Genomic DNA, 17,001 nt, shown 5'->3' with positions numbered 1-17,001 from the left:
CCCGGGGATCGAACCCACTACCCCGGCGTTACAAGCGCCATGCTCTACCAATTGAGCTACAGAGGACCACGTGTCATTTACAGTCAGCCTGGTCAACCAAAATGAGAGCTCAGTCTGGTTGACCAGGCTAAATTTAAGTCCCTCACCAAATCTGACAAGACAACCATTTGTTTCACTGACAGTTTTTTCTTCCATAACAGGTCAACCATGATCACCTTGCTCCTACTGTGGGTGTCTCTGCCATTCATCACCTCAACAATATCCTTTGAAGACCCTGGTGGTATGTGTAAGCTTACATCACTATTGTTCACTGGTCATATTCAAATACTATTAAAAAAGCATTGTTCCTTCCTCCTTTCCTTGAAGTAATCACTGATCTAACATGAATAGGTGTATGCAAGATTTCCACTCCACTGCTTTCATCCAATCAAATCCAACCAACATCAAAGAAGGACATAGGGAAGGATGCATTGCAAATAGGGAAGAACGCAGTTCTAGCTATTCAAACAGGGCCCCTGTTATATACTGGATACTGACACCAAATGCAAAAGTAGAAGAGTTTTCTAGTCTCTTAGGATAGGGTTTGGAATAATGCAGGCAAGTGACATGAATTCACTCCACTTTGCTGAAAATAAACGGGCAGTACATCCATCATGCTACTTCACTTCGGCAACATCGTCCCTACATGATCTGCTGATATACTGTAAAAATACATCTCATACTATCTTACCCAGATCTAGACAGTACCTTGAGTGTCAGCATCCCTGTGGAGGTGCCGCTGCGCCCTCTGATGGGCGCCAAGGTGGTGGTGCCCTGCTACTTCCAAGACAACACGGTCAACGACCCGGCCACGCCCACTGTCGCCCCCCTGTCCCACCGCATCAAATGGACCTACATCACCAAGGGCAAGGCAACCCTCATCCTGGTGGCGTCGGAGGGCAAAGTTCACGTGGAGACGGAGTACCTAGACCGGGTCACCATGGCCAACTACCCGCTGGTGCCCACCGACATCACCATGGAGATCACGGAGCTGCGCTCCAAGGACTCAGGCACCTATCGCTGTGAGGTCATGCACGGCATCGAGGATAACTATGACTCGGTGGACATCCAGGTTCAAGGTATGACTTGGAGTTTAACTACAGGCTCTGAGTGCATTTTGTTGGTATGATCTTAAGCTATTCAAGAAACGATCATTAGGTTGGCTTTTATTCTGGTTCAGATGTACTCTACATTGCGTTGAGGGTTCTCACACACATTAACATTAACATGGACATTTCACTCCAAAAATAAAGTTTGACAAAAGAATGTGCCAAATAAAATCAGTAAAATATTCGGTTATTATTTGGGATTGAGGCATATAGCTAAATCCAGTAGCATGGGACATGGATTAATCTTCATATTAAGTACTTTTTCGAAACACATCTGACAAAGTTGGATTTTTGGAGTGAAATATCCCTTCAATAGCACATAATCCAATACTCTACCTCATATATACACTAGCCCTAGCCTACCCTCTGAAATTGTATAATACTTAAAAATAATACAGTGAGGGAAATTTGTTCTCTCCTCTCCAGGTATTGTGTTCCACTACCGAGCCATCTCTACTCGCTACACTCTGAACTTTGAGAGGGCCAAGGCTGCCTGTATCCAGAACAATGCCACCATCGCCACCCCAGCCCAGCTACAGGCTGCCTTTGACGATGGCTTCCACCAATGTGACGCCGGTTGGCTATCTGACCAAACAGTCAGGTAATTCTGACATACTAAACTGTGTACCGTTATCTGTCATGACTGCTTTAGGTAAGCCATGTGCACTATTGTCAGTCATAGCTGATTTAGGAAAGCCATCTTTGATATTTTCACACACAGTGTGGATATACAGTAGAAATGAACTAACCTGAAGGGTTGTGTGGGGATGTGAAATGTTGTTCAAGACCAGGGGTACTCAAGTACTATTTGAGAAGCCCCCACCCCCCCCACACACACACACACAAATTCATTAAAATAAAATATTTGGTAGTCGGGACCCGCGATCTGTATTGACCCCGTTCTGGGTCCGGCTCCGGACCACAGTCCGCCAGTTGAGTATGGGGGTTCTAAACCATGGTTTGGAATGAAGCAACGTTATAACCATTTGGGATTTTTAAAATATATATAATTTCAGACTAATTGATGTGTCATGTGTATGGACCATTTTGTTCTCTGCCATGTCACGTGATCTACTCAAGGTACCCCATCCATGAGCCTCGTGAGGGTTGCTTTGGAGACAAGGATGAGTTCCCGGGTGTGCGAACCTATGGCGTGAGAGAGGTCAACGACACTTATGACGTGTACTGCTTCGCACAGAAGATGTCAGGTACTCAACAGCAAATATTGTAGTTTATCATGGTTGTCATGCAAGCATGATTTATAGCGTATGAATAGGAGAATGATAATTTGAAGTCAAAGTATCATGCAAAGAATAATATGAGCTACACCCAGTCAGCAACAAACGTTCCCACAACTTTAGAGAATGTTCCCTTAAGAGTCTCATTAGGTCATTAACTAACGTTTTCATAGTAATGTTCCTGTGATGTGCGAGGACTGTTTCCAAGAGACCATTCCTTTAATGTCAAATAGAACACCCTGAAAGTGGTTACCATGTTCTGATCCATCCATTTAACATAGTGTTTTCAACTTACATATTTGATGTAGATATTTACATTGTGCATGTTCATTTATACAGTAATAATAAATGTCCTCACCTGTGGTTTGAACTCCCAACCTCTTGGTTCACAGTCGCTATGCTACCAGGTCCGTGTCCGGCATCGGTTAATCTGACTATTCTCATCATTGATTTGATTGATTTATTTCCTTAATTTAAGGGCTTTCTCTGTAGTTGTCTAATGTTGGTGGGGCATGTTAACCTGTTGTAATGATACTCCTGAATCACTATAATCAATAAAATATTTTTTTTACTTCACAGTGAATTCACACTATTGCTTACACCTATCAAGTTTTTTCATCTACATAAGTGCCTATAGTGAGGAGGGGTTAGGGTTTCTTAGCTCAGGTTAGTGTGTTGTAACTGTTGCCAAATAAAGACGTTAACATATTTTGCTAAGAACGTGAGAGTAGTGTGATTTCCCTAGCCACCAGCACCAATAAAGAAACACCCTAACCACTGTCCCAATAATGGATATCTCTAAGAAATATGCTTATTGGGCCAGTATAGTTAGGCCCTGTCCTGTCCAGAAGAAACACTACCCCCTCCTCCCTAGGCACTGATCTGAAACAACTTGATAGGTCTGCAACAACTTGAGAGGTGTAATGCTGTAAGCAATAGGGTGGTAAGCAATAGCTCCGTTAAAAGTACACTCAAGCAAAACCTTTACTGATCATAGTGATTCAGGAGTATCATTAAAACAGGTTAACATGCCCCACCAACATTAGACAACTATACTGAAAGCTCTTAAATTGCTGAAATAAGTAAATAAAATCAATGATGAGAGAATAGTCTGATTCATTGATACCTTACACAGACATCGTAGCATAGCAGGAAGATTGGAGTACTACTGTGAACCATGAGGTTGTGAGTTCAAATCCCAGGTGAGGACTGTTGAATAATAATTACTATATAAATGAACATGCACAATGTAATCAAGAATGTCAAAGTGTGTCAAATATGTAAGTTAAAAACACTGTATGTCAAACGCACTGTGTGTGAGTATCCCTAAGCATGTCAACAGATAAAGAGCTATGAATTGATCAGTGGCTCACCAATCAGAGCCTTGATTGGCTCGGCAACAGTAACAAGGCGTGATGTGTAATGAAAATATTATTATTATTTAAAAAATGTTTAGGGGGGGACGTTTATTTGATGTCTAGAACGTGTCTAGAACATTAATATCATATGTTCTGAGAACATGGCAACTATGTTCTTTGCATGTTTGGTGGGATGTTGATGGAATATTCTCCTAACCCTCAGAAAACTGGACACATAAAATCAAATCAAATTGTATTTGTCACATGCGCCGAATACAACAGGTGTAGACCTTACAGTGAAATGCTTACTTACAAGCCCTTAACCAACAATGCAGTTTTAAGAAAAATAAGTTTAAAAAATTGTTAAGTAAAAAATAATTTAAGAGCAGAAGTAAAATAAAATAACAGTAGGGAGGCTATATACAGGGGGTACCGGTACAGAGTCAATGTGCGGGGGCACAGGTTAGTCGAGGTAATTGAGGTAATATGTACATGTGGGTAGAGTTAAAGTGACTATGCATAGATAATAAACAAAGAGTAGCAGCTGTTAAGAAGCCTTTTGGACCTAGACTTGGCGCTCCGGTAACGCTTGCCGTGCGGTAGCAGAGAGAACAGTCTATGACTAGGGTGGCTGGAGTCTTTGACAGTTTTTAGGACACCGCCTGGTATAGAGGTCCTGGATGGCAGGAAGCATGGCTCCAGTGATGTACTGGGCCGCACGCACTACCCTCTGTAGTGCCTTGCGGTCGGAGGCCGAGCAGTTGCCATACCAGGCAGTGATGCAACCAGTCAGGATGCTCTCGATGGTGCAGCTGTAGAACTATTTGAGGATCTGAGGACCCATGCCAAATCTTTTCAGTCTCCTGAGGGGGAATAGGCTTTGTCGTGCCCTCTTCACGACTGTCTTGGTGTGTTTGGACAATGATAGTTTGTTGGTGATGTGAACACCAAGGAACTTGAAGCTCTCAACCTGTTCCAATACAGCCCTGTCAATGAGAATGGGGGCGTGCTCAGTCCTCTTTTTTTCCTGTACTCTACAATCATCTCATTTGTCTTGAACACGTTGAGGGAGAGGTTGTTATCCTGGCACCACACGGCCAGGTCTCTGACCTCCTCCCTATAGGCTGTCTCATCATTGTCGGTGGTCAGGCCTACCACTGTTGTGTTGTTAGGGTTAGGGATAGGGTTAGTGATGGTGTTGGAGTCGTGCCTGGCCATGCAGTCATGGGTGAACAGGGAGTACAGGAGGGGACTGAGCACGCACCCCTGAGGGGCCCCTGTGTTGAGGATCAGCGTGGCAGATGTGTTGTTACCTACCCTTACCACCTGGGGGTGGCCCGTCAGGAAGTCCAGGATCCAGTTGCAGAGGGAGGTGTTTAGTCCCAGGGTCCTTAGCTTAGTGATGAGTTTTGTGGGCACCATGGTGTTGAACACTGAGCTGTAGTCAATGAATAGCATTCTCACGTAGGTGTTTCTCTTGTCCAGGTGGGCAAGGGCAGTGTGGAGTGCAATAGAGATTGCATCATCTGTGGATCTGTTGGGGTGGTATGCAAATTGGAGTGGGTCTAGGGTTTCTGGGATAATGGTGTTGATGTGAGCCATGACCAGCCTTTCAAAGCACTCCATGGCTACAGACGTGAGTGCCACGGGTCGGTAGTCATTTAGGCAGGTTATCTTAGTGTTCTTGGGCACAGGGACTATGGTGGTCTGTTTGAAACATTTTGGTATTACAGACTCAGTCAGGGACATGTTGAAAATGTCAGTGAAGACACTTGCCAGTTGATCAGCTAATGCTCGGAGTATGTGTCCTGGTAATCCTTTTGGCCCTGCGGACTTGTGAATCTTGACCTGTTTAAAAGTCTTACTCACATCGGCTACGGAGAGCGTGATCACATAGTCATCCAGAACAGCTGATGCTCTCATGCATGCTTTAGTGTTGCTTGCCTCGAAGCGAGCATAGAAGTGATTTAGCTCATCTGGTGGGCTCATCTCACTCGCGGCTGTGCTTCCCTTTGTAGTCTGTAATAGTTTGCAAGCCCTGCCACATCCGACTAGCGTCAGAGCCAGTGTAGTACGATTCAATCTTAGTCCTGTATTGACTCTTTGACTGTTTGATGGTTCATCGGAGGGCATAGCGGGATTTCTTATAAGTGTCCGGGTTAGAGTCCCGCTCCTTGAAAGCAGCAGCTCTACCCTTTAGCTCAGTGCGGCTGTTGCCTGTAATCCATGGCTTCTGGTTGTGGTATGTACGTACGGACACTGTGGGGACGACGTCATCGATGCACTTATTGATGAAGCCAGTGACTGATGAGGTGTACTCCTCAATGCCATCGGTAGAATCCTGGAACATATTCCAGTCTGTGCTAGGAAAACAGTCCTGTAGCTTAGTATCTGCGTCATCTGACCACTTCCTTATTAACCGAGTCACTGGTGCTTCCTGCTTTAGTTTTTGCTTATAAGCAGGAATCAGGAGGATAGAATTAGGGTCAGATTTGCCTAATGGAGTGTGAGGGAGAGCTTTGTACGTGTCTCTGTGTGTGGAGTAAAGGTGGTCTAGAGTTTATTTTCCTCTGGTTGCACATTTAACATGCTGGTAGAAATTAGGGCGAACGGATTTAAGTTCCCTGCATTAAAATCCCCGGCCACTAGGAGCGCTGCCCCTGTTTGCTTATGGCCTTATACAGCTCATTGAGTGCAGTCTTAGTGCCAGCATCAGTTTGTGCTGGTAAATAGACAGCTACGAATGTTCTTGCAGCGTTCCCATGACACGTGTCTATAACATTAATATCTTATGATCTGAGAACATCGCAGAACATTAATATTGGATATTCTGAGACCTGGCAACCATGTTCTGTGTATGTTTGGAGGGACTTTAATGTAATATTCCCTTAAGCTTCAGAAAACTTTACACAGAAATGTTCTTGCAACGTCCAATGAAACTTGCCTAGAACATTAATATTGTTTATTCTGAGAACATGGCAGCCACGCTCTGGGTATGTTCTGTTTGACATTAAGGAAACGTTTTCCTAACTGCAACGCCAAAACGTGCTAAAAAGGTTCTCAGAAGGTTATTGCTAGCATAGATAGAATGTTCCTCTAACTAACGGATAACTGGACACTCAAACATTAGGGGAACATTACGGGTAACATGACAAAAAAGTTATCTCTCCCTAGAATCGTTAGCTGGGCATCAACTTGATGTTGATTGCTGATGCACTTGCCATACATGCCATGATGATAATCTTGCTAGCTAGCTACAGCTACCCAACTAGCTAGCCTAATATATTATATTAGCTTGAGAAGTAAGAAGCGGAAATCATAACAGATAACTGTCTGTTTGCCTGCCTGCCTCTGTTTCTCACTCTTTGCCTTCCCCTCTACATCATCCCCAGGCAGAGTGTTCTACTCCATGTCCATGGAGAAGTTCACCTTTTACCAGGCAATGGACCAGTGTGCCAAACTAGGGGCCAAGCTGGCCACCACAGGGCAGCTGTACCTGGCCTGGAAGGCTGGCATGGATGTGTGCAACGCGGGCTGGCTGGCAGATAGAAGCGTCCGCTACCCTATCAACATCGCCAGGCCCCAGTGCGGTAGAGGACTACTTGGAGTGAGGACTGTGTACCTGTTCCCTAACCAGACAGGCTACCCGTACCCAGACTCCCGCTACGACGCTATCTGCTACCAAGGTAAGTGTAAAGAAAAGCGTCAAAAGGGAATCACTTCCTTTTAAAGAAAAAAGGCAGTGTTGAAGGTGTAATTGTGAAATTAATTTGGGTGTGTTAAAGCCAGAGTGATTTCCAGTAACACAGAGTGTGGCTTTAACTTTTCCTGCTGCCAATGGTCTATTTCACAGAGGACGACGGTGTAGTCAAGACCACCCCGTTCCCAGAGGTGGCCACCATCACAGCTGGCCCCATGGTTTACCTGGGGCGTACCACCACCTCTGAGGCTGAGGCACAGGGGGAGGTTCTGACCCAAGCCCCCCTGGACACCACCAGCATGGAACTGCCCTTACCCATCCTCCCCAGTGTGAACGACACGTATGCCAAGGTCACCCCGGTCGTGGGGGAAGAGATCATCAGCAGGGTGACAGCTAAACCTGATATGGCCTCCGAGTTCCCTCATGACAATGACATTGCCATGTCTCCTACAGGTTAGCAGATTGTGCTGATCAGCATCATGGCAGAAATTGTTTCTATTTTGCCGTAGTTGCCATTTTCATTTTCAAGCGTAATAACACAAATTCTGTGTTTGGTTCTGTCTGTCTCTTCCCTCCCCTATCTCCCCTCTTTCTCTCTACCCCCTTATCTTCCTACTCCTCCCTCCCTCCTTCCGTCTCTCACTATAGGTGTAGTGTTCCACTACCGTGCTGGCTCCAGTCGCTATGCCCTGTCCTTCATGGAGGCCCAGCTGGCCTGTCAGAGTGTGGGTGCGGTCATCGCCAGCTCTCAGCAGCTCCAGGCAGCCTACGAGGCAGGGCTCCACAACTGTGATGCAGGCTGGCTTAGGGACCAGACCGTCAGGTGAGATAGCCCTCTCAGTAGGGTTGCACAATTCTGGTTTTACAGAAATCCCGGTTGTAGGATTCCTTCCCTGCATATTCCCTCATGATTGCAGACATTCTCTGATTGAGATATCTGAAAAACCTGGGAACTTTGGGGATGTTTCCAGAATTTTGAAACTCTACTTTCTAGTCTCTTTTCCTGAAGAGGACCGAAGTAGAACTGCTTTGTTAACCATCAATCCTGACCTTTTCCCTTACCTGGATAGTGACCGTTTGCTCTCTCCTGTGGTCAGGTACCCCATCCTGTCTCCCAGAGATAAGTGCTCAGGGAACCTGGAGCATCTCCCGGGGGTGAGGTCCTACGGCCTGAGACCCGCTACCGAGCGATACGATGTCTACTGCTATGTGGACCGCCTCAAGGGTCAGTTCATGGCGCATGGACCCTATTCTTCTTCTTCTTCTTTGTCTTCTTTTTCTTCAGAGCTTAGCTTCAGATGTTGAGAGATTTCTTCTTCTTCTTCTTCTTTTTCTTCTATAGACTTCAGATGTAAAGTGAACCATCAAACATGATGGTGACTAATGAGTAAAACCTAGGGTGACCACATGTGGTGATTTTGAATGACATTCGCAGGACAGTGTAGCCTGCATGAATAATTTTTTGGGGCAGCATGTGGGACAAAATGCGGGACTGTCCCACACAATCCGGGACATGTGGTCGCCCTAGTAAAACCACCTGCTCTCTCTTCTTCCTCATCTCTCAGGGGAGCTGTTCTACACCAGCGACTATGACAGCTTCTCCTACAAGGAGGCCATGGCCCACTGTCAGAAGCTCAACACCACGCTAGCCACCACAGGGCAGCTCTATGCTGCCTGGAAACAGGGCTTTGACAAGTGCCGTCCAGGCTGGCTGCAGGACCGCAGCGTCCGTTACCCCATCCACACCCCTAGGCCCCACTGTGGAGGAGGCAAGGCTGGGGTACACACCATCTACGCCTTCCCCAACCAGACGGGACACCCCGACCAGCACTCCAGATACGACGCATTCTGCTTCAGAGGTATGTATGAGTTTGGATCTGTTCAGAGTCATCAATAGGGTGGCTGTTAAATCTCAAACTGATTAAGCCCAAATACAGCCACTATTAAAAGCATGACAATTATATTGTGTTGGTTTTCTTTGTTTTGTAGCTGAACATACGATTATTCACACTGAAACCAGACTCAACGTTACTGTAGTTGTCGAGGAGGAAATGATCAACATGACAACCAGAACGGACCAATTGACTCTTGGTAAAAGATCTCTATATTAAGTGGTCAACGGGTATTTCTGTATCACTGCTAGTATTTCCTGTACATTTATCCTGCTGACTATGCCAAACGTAACAGTAGAATGAAAGAGAATTACATACTAGCATGTTTGCCTCTGGTTAAATCAAAATGCATAAACTGTTTTCTAGTCAGAGTGTGTTAATAGTACATGTTATTTTTCCTTTGTTCTCTCTCTGTGGTTTTTCAGTGAGCCCCATCATACCACCTGTATCTGTGGATGTGTCTGGTTCAGGCTTAGCTGAGCATTCTGCCAGTGGTTTTGGCAGTGAAACCCCTGGTAGCGGAGATACATTTGGTGGGGACAGTGGCGAGGGCTCTGGGTCTGGCTACACATTCGAGGGCAGTGGGCACATCTTGTCAGGAGAGGGCTCTAGCTCTGGAGGTCTACAGGAGGCTGTAGAAGGGAGCACCACTGTCACTTACCCCCCTGGAGTTGGGTCTGGGAATAGTGGGTCCGGGGTGGGGGTGGGAGAGTTCAGCGGTGGGCAACTGTCCGGTGTCCTTCCCCACTCCGGTAGTGGCAGCGGGGTATCTGGGGACCTGAGCGGTAGCGGGGACTCTGTCATCATCATGGTGAACGGAGAGATGGTGGACATCTCCAAGCAGCAGCCCACTGGACAGGAGTTTGGACAAGGAGGTGTGGATGTCAGTGGCTCCAGTGGAGTTTCTGGATCGGGTGGCTTCTTCAGTGGGGATGTGACCAGCACCTCTGGCTCCGGACTTCCCGACATATCTTTTGAGCATTCAGGTCTCATCGACCTGACCGAGAAGTCCTCGGGAGAGCAGGAGGTCTCTGGCTACCAGCCCTTCGCCTCCGGTTATCCTTACGGTTTTCACAGCGGCTCTGGATTCCCATCCAGTGGTGACGGATCCCACTCAGGCCATGAGGTTATCTTCCTGACAGAAGATGGGATGATGGAGGTGACAACACGACAGCGTCCAGAGCAGGGCCGGGGCTACGTAGAGGTCAGTGGAGACGGCAGTAGCCACCATGAAGGGAGCACCTCAGCCAGTGGGCTCTCCCTGGGGGAGTCAATGGTCGCAGAAGGCCTGTCTGTGGTGTTGCCCCCTGGTTCTACCATGACTTACCCAGAGTATATCGGAAACACGGGAAGAGGGGATGACCTGGACCTGGTGGAGGAAGGCCAGGAGCACGAAGGGCAGGAGCAAGAAGGGCTGGAAGGGCCCACGGAGACAATCAATGTCACGGCACCGTCTGCAGTCTTCTCTAGCCCAACAACAGCACCCGCCAATACAATGGTGACCCCTGCTGTGGTGGAGGAGCCTGCTGTAGTTGATGGTAAGTTGCTTAAAGGAATAGTACCACGATATTTAATAATTTGGTCATATCTTACCATAGAAGTGTTCTATAGGCCATTGGTTACAGCATCTACGATAAGCCATTGTTTCCTTTGCTTCATCCACCATATGCTAACAGCTAATGAACAATGTCCCCTGGTAAGCATATTGTCTAAATCAACCCATTATTTTCTGACCCTGCCTCTTTCTAGCTGATCCTGACCCTTGTGAGCCTAACCCGTGTGGCACAGGCACCTGTTCTGTGCAGGATGGCATTGCTGTGTGCCAATGCCCACATGGATTCACTGGAGAGGACTGCAGCACATGTGAGTCCCAGTGACAACACTATGTGTTACAAGATGTATTCACGTGATTACAAGCCCACATATCTATTATAGACATTTCACTCAACATTCCCGGTATCAATATTTTGTTATTTTTGTACTTACATGCAAATTAAAGTTCCATGTCCAACAACGTATACCGTTACAGGCATAGGCGGCGTGTGAGTCTCAAACTATGTTTTTCCGCGATTGTATTTTGAAATATTGCGATATGGCTGGCTGGACCTTTCACTGACATTCGCAAGTCAACGATCATCTACACTCTTAAAAACAAAGGTGCAAAAATAAAGGTAATGTTCTTGAGAGCGATGCCATAGGGGAACCATTTTAGGGTCTCTGAAGAACCATAAATGGGATGGTTCTTTGAAGAACCATACAAAAATCCAAAACCAGAAATGTTTCGGCCCTCCAGGACCGGAATTGAATAGCCCTGTCGTAGGGTTTTATGCATTTGCATATTTCCCAGGGTGCCTTTCGATTGAATTTTAGAGTTACCAGTACCACCCATGACTGTGTTTTCTAGTGACAGAGAGAGCCTAAGTGAATATGTTGTCATTAATTTTATTATTCAAGTATTTCATAAGGCCTTATTTTGAGGGCCTAGTTTTAACTTAATACAGTGGCCTGAAACTCATCGTTTACAGTCCACATCAGTCCTGCAAGTCACGTTGTGCTGGCTTGCAAAGTGATGCATAATTCCTATTGGAATCCAGCCAGAGTGGGGATATCCGACATTTTGAATTTTTATTCACCCGCAACCTACATTCAAAATGACTGCCAGGGTTGGGAAGACTAAGATATAAGACTACCCTAAACATCTAAACTGGAACAACCATTTCAGTAATGGGTGCATTAAGTCCAAGTAACAGATTGGAATAGTTTAGAAAAATGTATGTTACTTCTGTATATTTGAGTAGCATAAGATTAATGAATGAATCAATAAACAAAAATATAAATGCAACATGTAACAATTTCAACGATTTTACTGAGCTACAGTTCATATAAGGAAATCAGTCAATTGCAATAAATTAATTAGGCCCTAATCTATGGATTTCACATGACTGGGCAGGGGTGGAGCCATTGGTGGGCCAACGGGCATAGTCCCACCCACTTGGGAGGCAGGGCCACCCACTGGGGAGTCAGGTCCAGCCAATCAGACTTAATTTTTCCCCACAAAAGGACTTTATTACAAACAGAAATACAATAGTTTCATCAGCTGTCCGGGTGGCTGGTCTCAGACGATCCCGCAGGTGAAGAAGCCGGATGTGGAGGTCCTGAGCCTACATGGTTACACGTGGTCTGCGGTTGTGAGGCCGGTTGGAAGTACTGCCAAATTTTCTAAAACGACGTTGGAGGCGACTTATGGTAGAGAAATTAACATTAAATTCTCTGGCAACAGCTCTGGTGGACATTCCTGCAGTCAGCATGCAAATTGCACGCTCCCTCAAAACTTCAGACATCTGTGGCATTGTGTTGCGTGACAAAACTGCATGCATTTTAGAGTGGCCTTTTATTGTCCCCAGCACAAGGTCACCTGTGTAATGATCATGCTGTTTAATCAGCTTCTTGATATGCCACACCTGTCAGGTGGATGGATTATCTTGGCAAATAAGAAATGCTCACTAACAGGGATGTAAACAAATTTGTGCACAAAATGTGCGTATGGAACATTTCTGTGATCTTTTATTTCAGCTCATGAAACATGGGACGAACACTTTACATGTTGCATTTATATTTTTGTTCAGTATACATGCAAAGACATAGTGAAACAAACAATTTAAAAAATCAATCTGCAATAGAGCATGCTAGGAAATATGATAATGATGGGCGTGGTTTTGGTTCAATTCTGGTTATTAACACCAACACAGGGGTTATTTTACACCACTGAGTGATAATTCAAGTTTTTTCAGTGTTCATTTAACTATTGAATCAGCACAAAAAATGTTATACAAAAAAAAATCTACATTAGTTAACACTTGCCAATTCTCTGTGTGCCATGAAAGTGACACATCTGCAGGCTTCCATAAATTTCAATAAGCTCTTAGAATTCTGAAGAACCGTAGGTGCCACATCAAGAACCCCACACTTAACTCAAAGGTTCTTCATCATGGAAGAGTTCTCCACGGACCCTTAAAAGAGCCATTTCAGAACATTTATTTTCTTTAGGTGTATTTGGTATTTGCCGTGTGCGCTGCCCAAATTGTGAGCCCTTCCGACAGACTATGCGATTTAAAACAATCCACAGCTTATTTTTTAAAAATAAGCTAATGATCCTATGATCCTCCAAATCATGCTTTCTGGTCTTATGAATGATTTTAGGTATTTCTGTATAGACAAGAGTAGGCTAATTAGGCTATATAATTTTGTCAATTTAATTCAATTTACTTTAGGGGAAGCTTAGCTAGCCTTATGGTAGCGCCGCCTATGGTTATAGCTAGCCTTATGGTAGCGCCGCCTATGGTTATAGCTAGCCTTATGGTAGCGCCGCCTATGGTTACAGCTAGCCTTATGGTAGCGCCGCCTATGGTTACAGCTAGCCTTTTGGTAGCGCCGCCTATGGTTACAGCTAGCCTTATGGTAGCGCCGCCTATGGTTACAGCTAGCCTTATGGTAGCGCCGCCTATGGTTACACCTAGCCTTATGGTAGCGCCGCCTATGGTTACAGCTAGCCTTATGGTAGCGCCGCCTATGGTTACAGCTAGCCTTATGGTAGCGCCGCCTATGGTTACAGCTAGCCTTATGGTAGCGCCGCCTATGGTTACAGCTAGCCTTATGGTAGCGCCGCCTATGGTTACAGCTAGCCTTATGGACGCGCCGCCTATGGTTACAGCTAGCCTTATGGTAGCGCCGCCTATGGTTACAGCTAGCCTTATGGACGCGCCGCCTATGGTTACAGCTAGCCTTATGGTAGCGCCGCCTATGGTTACAGCTAGCCTTATGGTAGCGCCGCCTATGGTTACAGCTAGCCTTACGGTAGCGCCACCTATGGTTAAAGGGGAGGGGGAGGGTTGTATGAATTAAATAAAAAGCCAACATTCTACAGTAAATTTGTGAATGTGTCTATCTGTTTGTGTGCAGCAGCACAGGGCTGTGCCGAGGGCTGGGTGGAGTTCATGGGGAGCTGCTACCTGCACTTTCTTGAGAGAGACACCTGGCCCGATGCTGAGCAGCGCTGCCAAGAGCTCAACTCCCACCTGGTCAGCATCACCTCCCAACAGGAGCAGGAGTTTGTCAACTGTGAGTATAGATATAGGATGTGTGCAAATGTGTGTGTGTATGTGTGTGCAAGCGTGTGTGTGTACGTATTCTTTATTGTCTTAGTTGTGAAGTGTGTGTGTGTGTTTGTGTGTGTGTGCATGCACGCGTGTGTGTAATTTATTTTTCGCACAAACAAAGAACATATCTGATACGTACTGTACATGACAGCTCAATGTTCTCTTTTCATTTTTCCATATAGCTAACGCTCAGGACTATCAGTGGATTGGACTCAATGACAAGGACGTGCAGAATAAGTTCCGCTGGACAGATGGAAGTCCATTGGTGAGTTTTTTGTTTTATACCAGTTCAGGTATCCCCTACTCTGGTCCCCTACTTTACTTTACTGTACTTTACTTTTTTTGTAAATTATATTTTACATTATTATTATTGATATTAATATTAAATTACCATTTGACTTGTTAATTCTATTTTATCCTCCTTTCTAATCAAATGGTCCTGTGTTGATGTCTTCGCATGCAGGAATTTGAGAACTGGAGGCCCAACCAGCCAGATAACTACTTTAACTCTGGAGAGGACTGTGTAGTGATGATCTGGCATGAGAACGGCCAGTGGAACGATGTTCCCTGCAACTACCACCTGCCCTTCACCTGCAAGAGTGAACCTGGTAGGGAGCAGGGGTTGAGGGTCAGAGGGCACAGAACATGAATTGGGTCAGCTGTCTGTGACTGAGCCAACAGGACAGAGAAATAGCACTAGGCTTGCTTTTTGGAAAATAGGGATGTCCGGGGGGGACTATGCACAAATAAGGGTTCATCAGGTGTTAAATTAAGTGTTAAACGTGTTCAAACTGTGAGTCTTAAAATGAATTGGTACCCCTAAAAACACTATTGTTGGTCCAGCTCACTATTTGTAGGGCACAACAAAGAGTCAATGTATCAGAAGAGTCAATGTATCATTGGGTTCCCGAGTGGCGCAGCGGTCTAAGGCACTCCATTTCAGTGCTAGAGGTGTCACTACAGACCCTGGTTTGATTCCAGGCTGTATCACAATCCGGCTGTGGTTGGGAGTCCCATAGGGCGGCGCACAATTGGCCCAGCGTCGTCCGGGTTTGGCCGAGGTAGGCCATCATTGTAAATAAGAATTGGTTCTTAACTGACTTGCCTAGTTGAAAAAGTTAATAAAATCCAGATTTTATCAACATCATTGGAAACAGATAGACAGATCTTTTGAGATAATTTCCTTAGCTAATTCCTCTGGTTTTCCCTTTCTTCCCAGTCATGTGCCATTCACCCCCTGAGGTGGACAACGCCAGGCCAATGGGCAGCAGAAGAGACCGCTACCCCGTCAACTCTATAGTCCGCTACCAGTGTGACGCAGGCTTCACACAGCGCCACCCACCTGTTGTACGCTGCCTTCCCGACGGGCGGTGGGAGGAGCCACAAGTGGAGTGTATAGGATGTGAGTCTAACCTTTCTTGTTTAATCTATCGTGTCTCGTCCACGTCTGTCAACTCTGATTTAAAACCTCAGCCCCCAGAGTCAATCGAGTAGCTAGATAGCACACACAAGATAGTTTCTGGGTTCCGAGATTAGCGTCTACTAACCTTGCAGATGACATCATACATACTTACAGAGTAACAACACAAAAAGAGATACAACATTCACAAGTTTGAGAAATATAGACATCTCTAGGGAAACAAGGCAATAACATTAAAGTATAGTAAAGTAGGTGAGATATGAGACACTATGGCAGGCACATTTTTATCTGGACCTCGAAGCAAGTTCCACTTCTGATTTTCATTCTTCCCCTCTAATCAAGGACTGATTTAGAGTTGGGACACCAGGTGGGTGCAATTAATTATCAGGTAGAAGAGAAAACCAGCAGTACTCCGGACATCCAGGCTCAGTTTTGAATACCCCTGCACTTTGGAATTTCCTTATTCTTTATCTTTGATGGTTATTCAGCAATGTTTTAATGATGTCATCAACATGTGCCTCTCTCTCCCTCAGCTGGTGCCACCCCCAGCAACAGACTACACAAGAGGTCCATCAGGAGACGGTTGAAAGCACCCAACAGTTGGTCTTGGCGGAAGCTTCTCTAAGCAGGACTGAAGGGACACACTAAAAGAGAACCAAATTGACCGCTCTTGTAAAGAAACATTGATACTAAATGCCATTTTGCCTGACCAAAAAAAGATAACGTTCCCACCAGGGGTGGAAATGGGGAAAAGTTACTTTGAGAACCCACCAATGTAAAATCCTTGAATTCACCTATAGCTCATTTTTACATGTCAAAATGATTGAATTCCCCCATTTCCACCCCGGATTCCCACCATGTATATAGATAAACACCAAAGCACATTAGACAGGATTTTATAGTCCGACTGACAATGTTGATCTCTGAGTGTCACTCTGTGCCTTTGTGGGGGGTATTTGGGCAGTGGTTCTCAACCTGGGGTACTAGTAACCCTGGGGGTACCGGGCCTATCCACAGGGGGTACTTGGGAAGACTCAAATAGGTATAATTGAGGGGATACTTTGTGCAGAGCATTATGGATTTGATTCC

The 17,001-nt window shown here is 45.5% G+C and overlaps 1 protein-coding gene across 2 annotated transcripts in view; it reads left to right on the top strand.

Annotated features, from left to right (window-relative positions):
* The first annotated feature begins 205 nt into the window (after positions 1–205).
* acanb (aggrecan b) overlaps positions 206–17,001 on the top strand; it is a 19,610-nt gene continuing 2,814 nt past the window's right edge. The window contains exons 1-17 of one of the 2 annotated variants that reach the window (XM_084168756.1): positions 206–280; positions 735–1,118; positions 1,575–1,749; positions 2,229–2,356; positions 7,137–7,430; positions 7,598–7,897; positions 8,093–8,267; positions 8,542–8,669; positions 9,010–9,303; positions 9,434–9,535; positions 9,762–10,874; positions 11,086–11,199; positions 14,299–14,454; positions 14,675–14,757; positions 14,956–15,100; positions 15,712–15,894; positions 16,446–17,001. The exon at positions 16,446–17,001 is cut by the window's right edge and continues 2,814 nt beyond it. In XM_084168756.1, coding sequence (XP_084024882.1) covers positions 208–280; positions 735–1,118; positions 1,575–1,749; positions 2,229–2,356; positions 7,137–7,430; positions 7,598–7,897; positions 8,093–8,267; positions 8,542–8,669; positions 9,010–9,303; positions 9,434–9,535; positions 9,762–10,874; positions 11,086–11,199; positions 14,299–14,454; positions 14,675–14,757; positions 14,956–15,100; positions 15,712–15,894; positions 16,446–16,537 — 3,939 coding nt within the window. In that variant the 5' untranslated portion in view covers positions 206–207 and the 3' untranslated portion in view covers positions 16,538–17,001. Of the gene's footprint in view, positions 281–734; positions 1,119–1,574; positions 1,750–2,228; positions 2,357–7,136; positions 7,431–7,597; positions 7,898–8,092; positions 8,268–8,541; positions 8,670–9,009; positions 9,304–9,433; positions 9,536–9,761; positions 10,875–11,085; positions 11,200–14,295; positions 14,455–14,674; positions 14,758–14,955; positions 15,101–15,711; positions 15,895–16,445 lie in introns of both variants that reach the window. The other variant, XM_084168755.1, reaches the window with a different exon arrangement.

The sequence above is a fragment of the Coregonus lavaretus genome, assembly GCF_964263955.1.
Source record: "Coregonus lavaretus genome assembly, chromosome: 9".
Taxonomy (NCBI): domain Eukaryota; kingdom Metazoa; phylum Chordata; class Actinopteri; order Salmoniformes; family Salmonidae; genus Coregonus; species Coregonus lavaretus.
The sequence above is the reverse complement of the archived record's forward strand: the minus strand, read 5'-3'. Positions and strand labels throughout refer to the sequence as shown.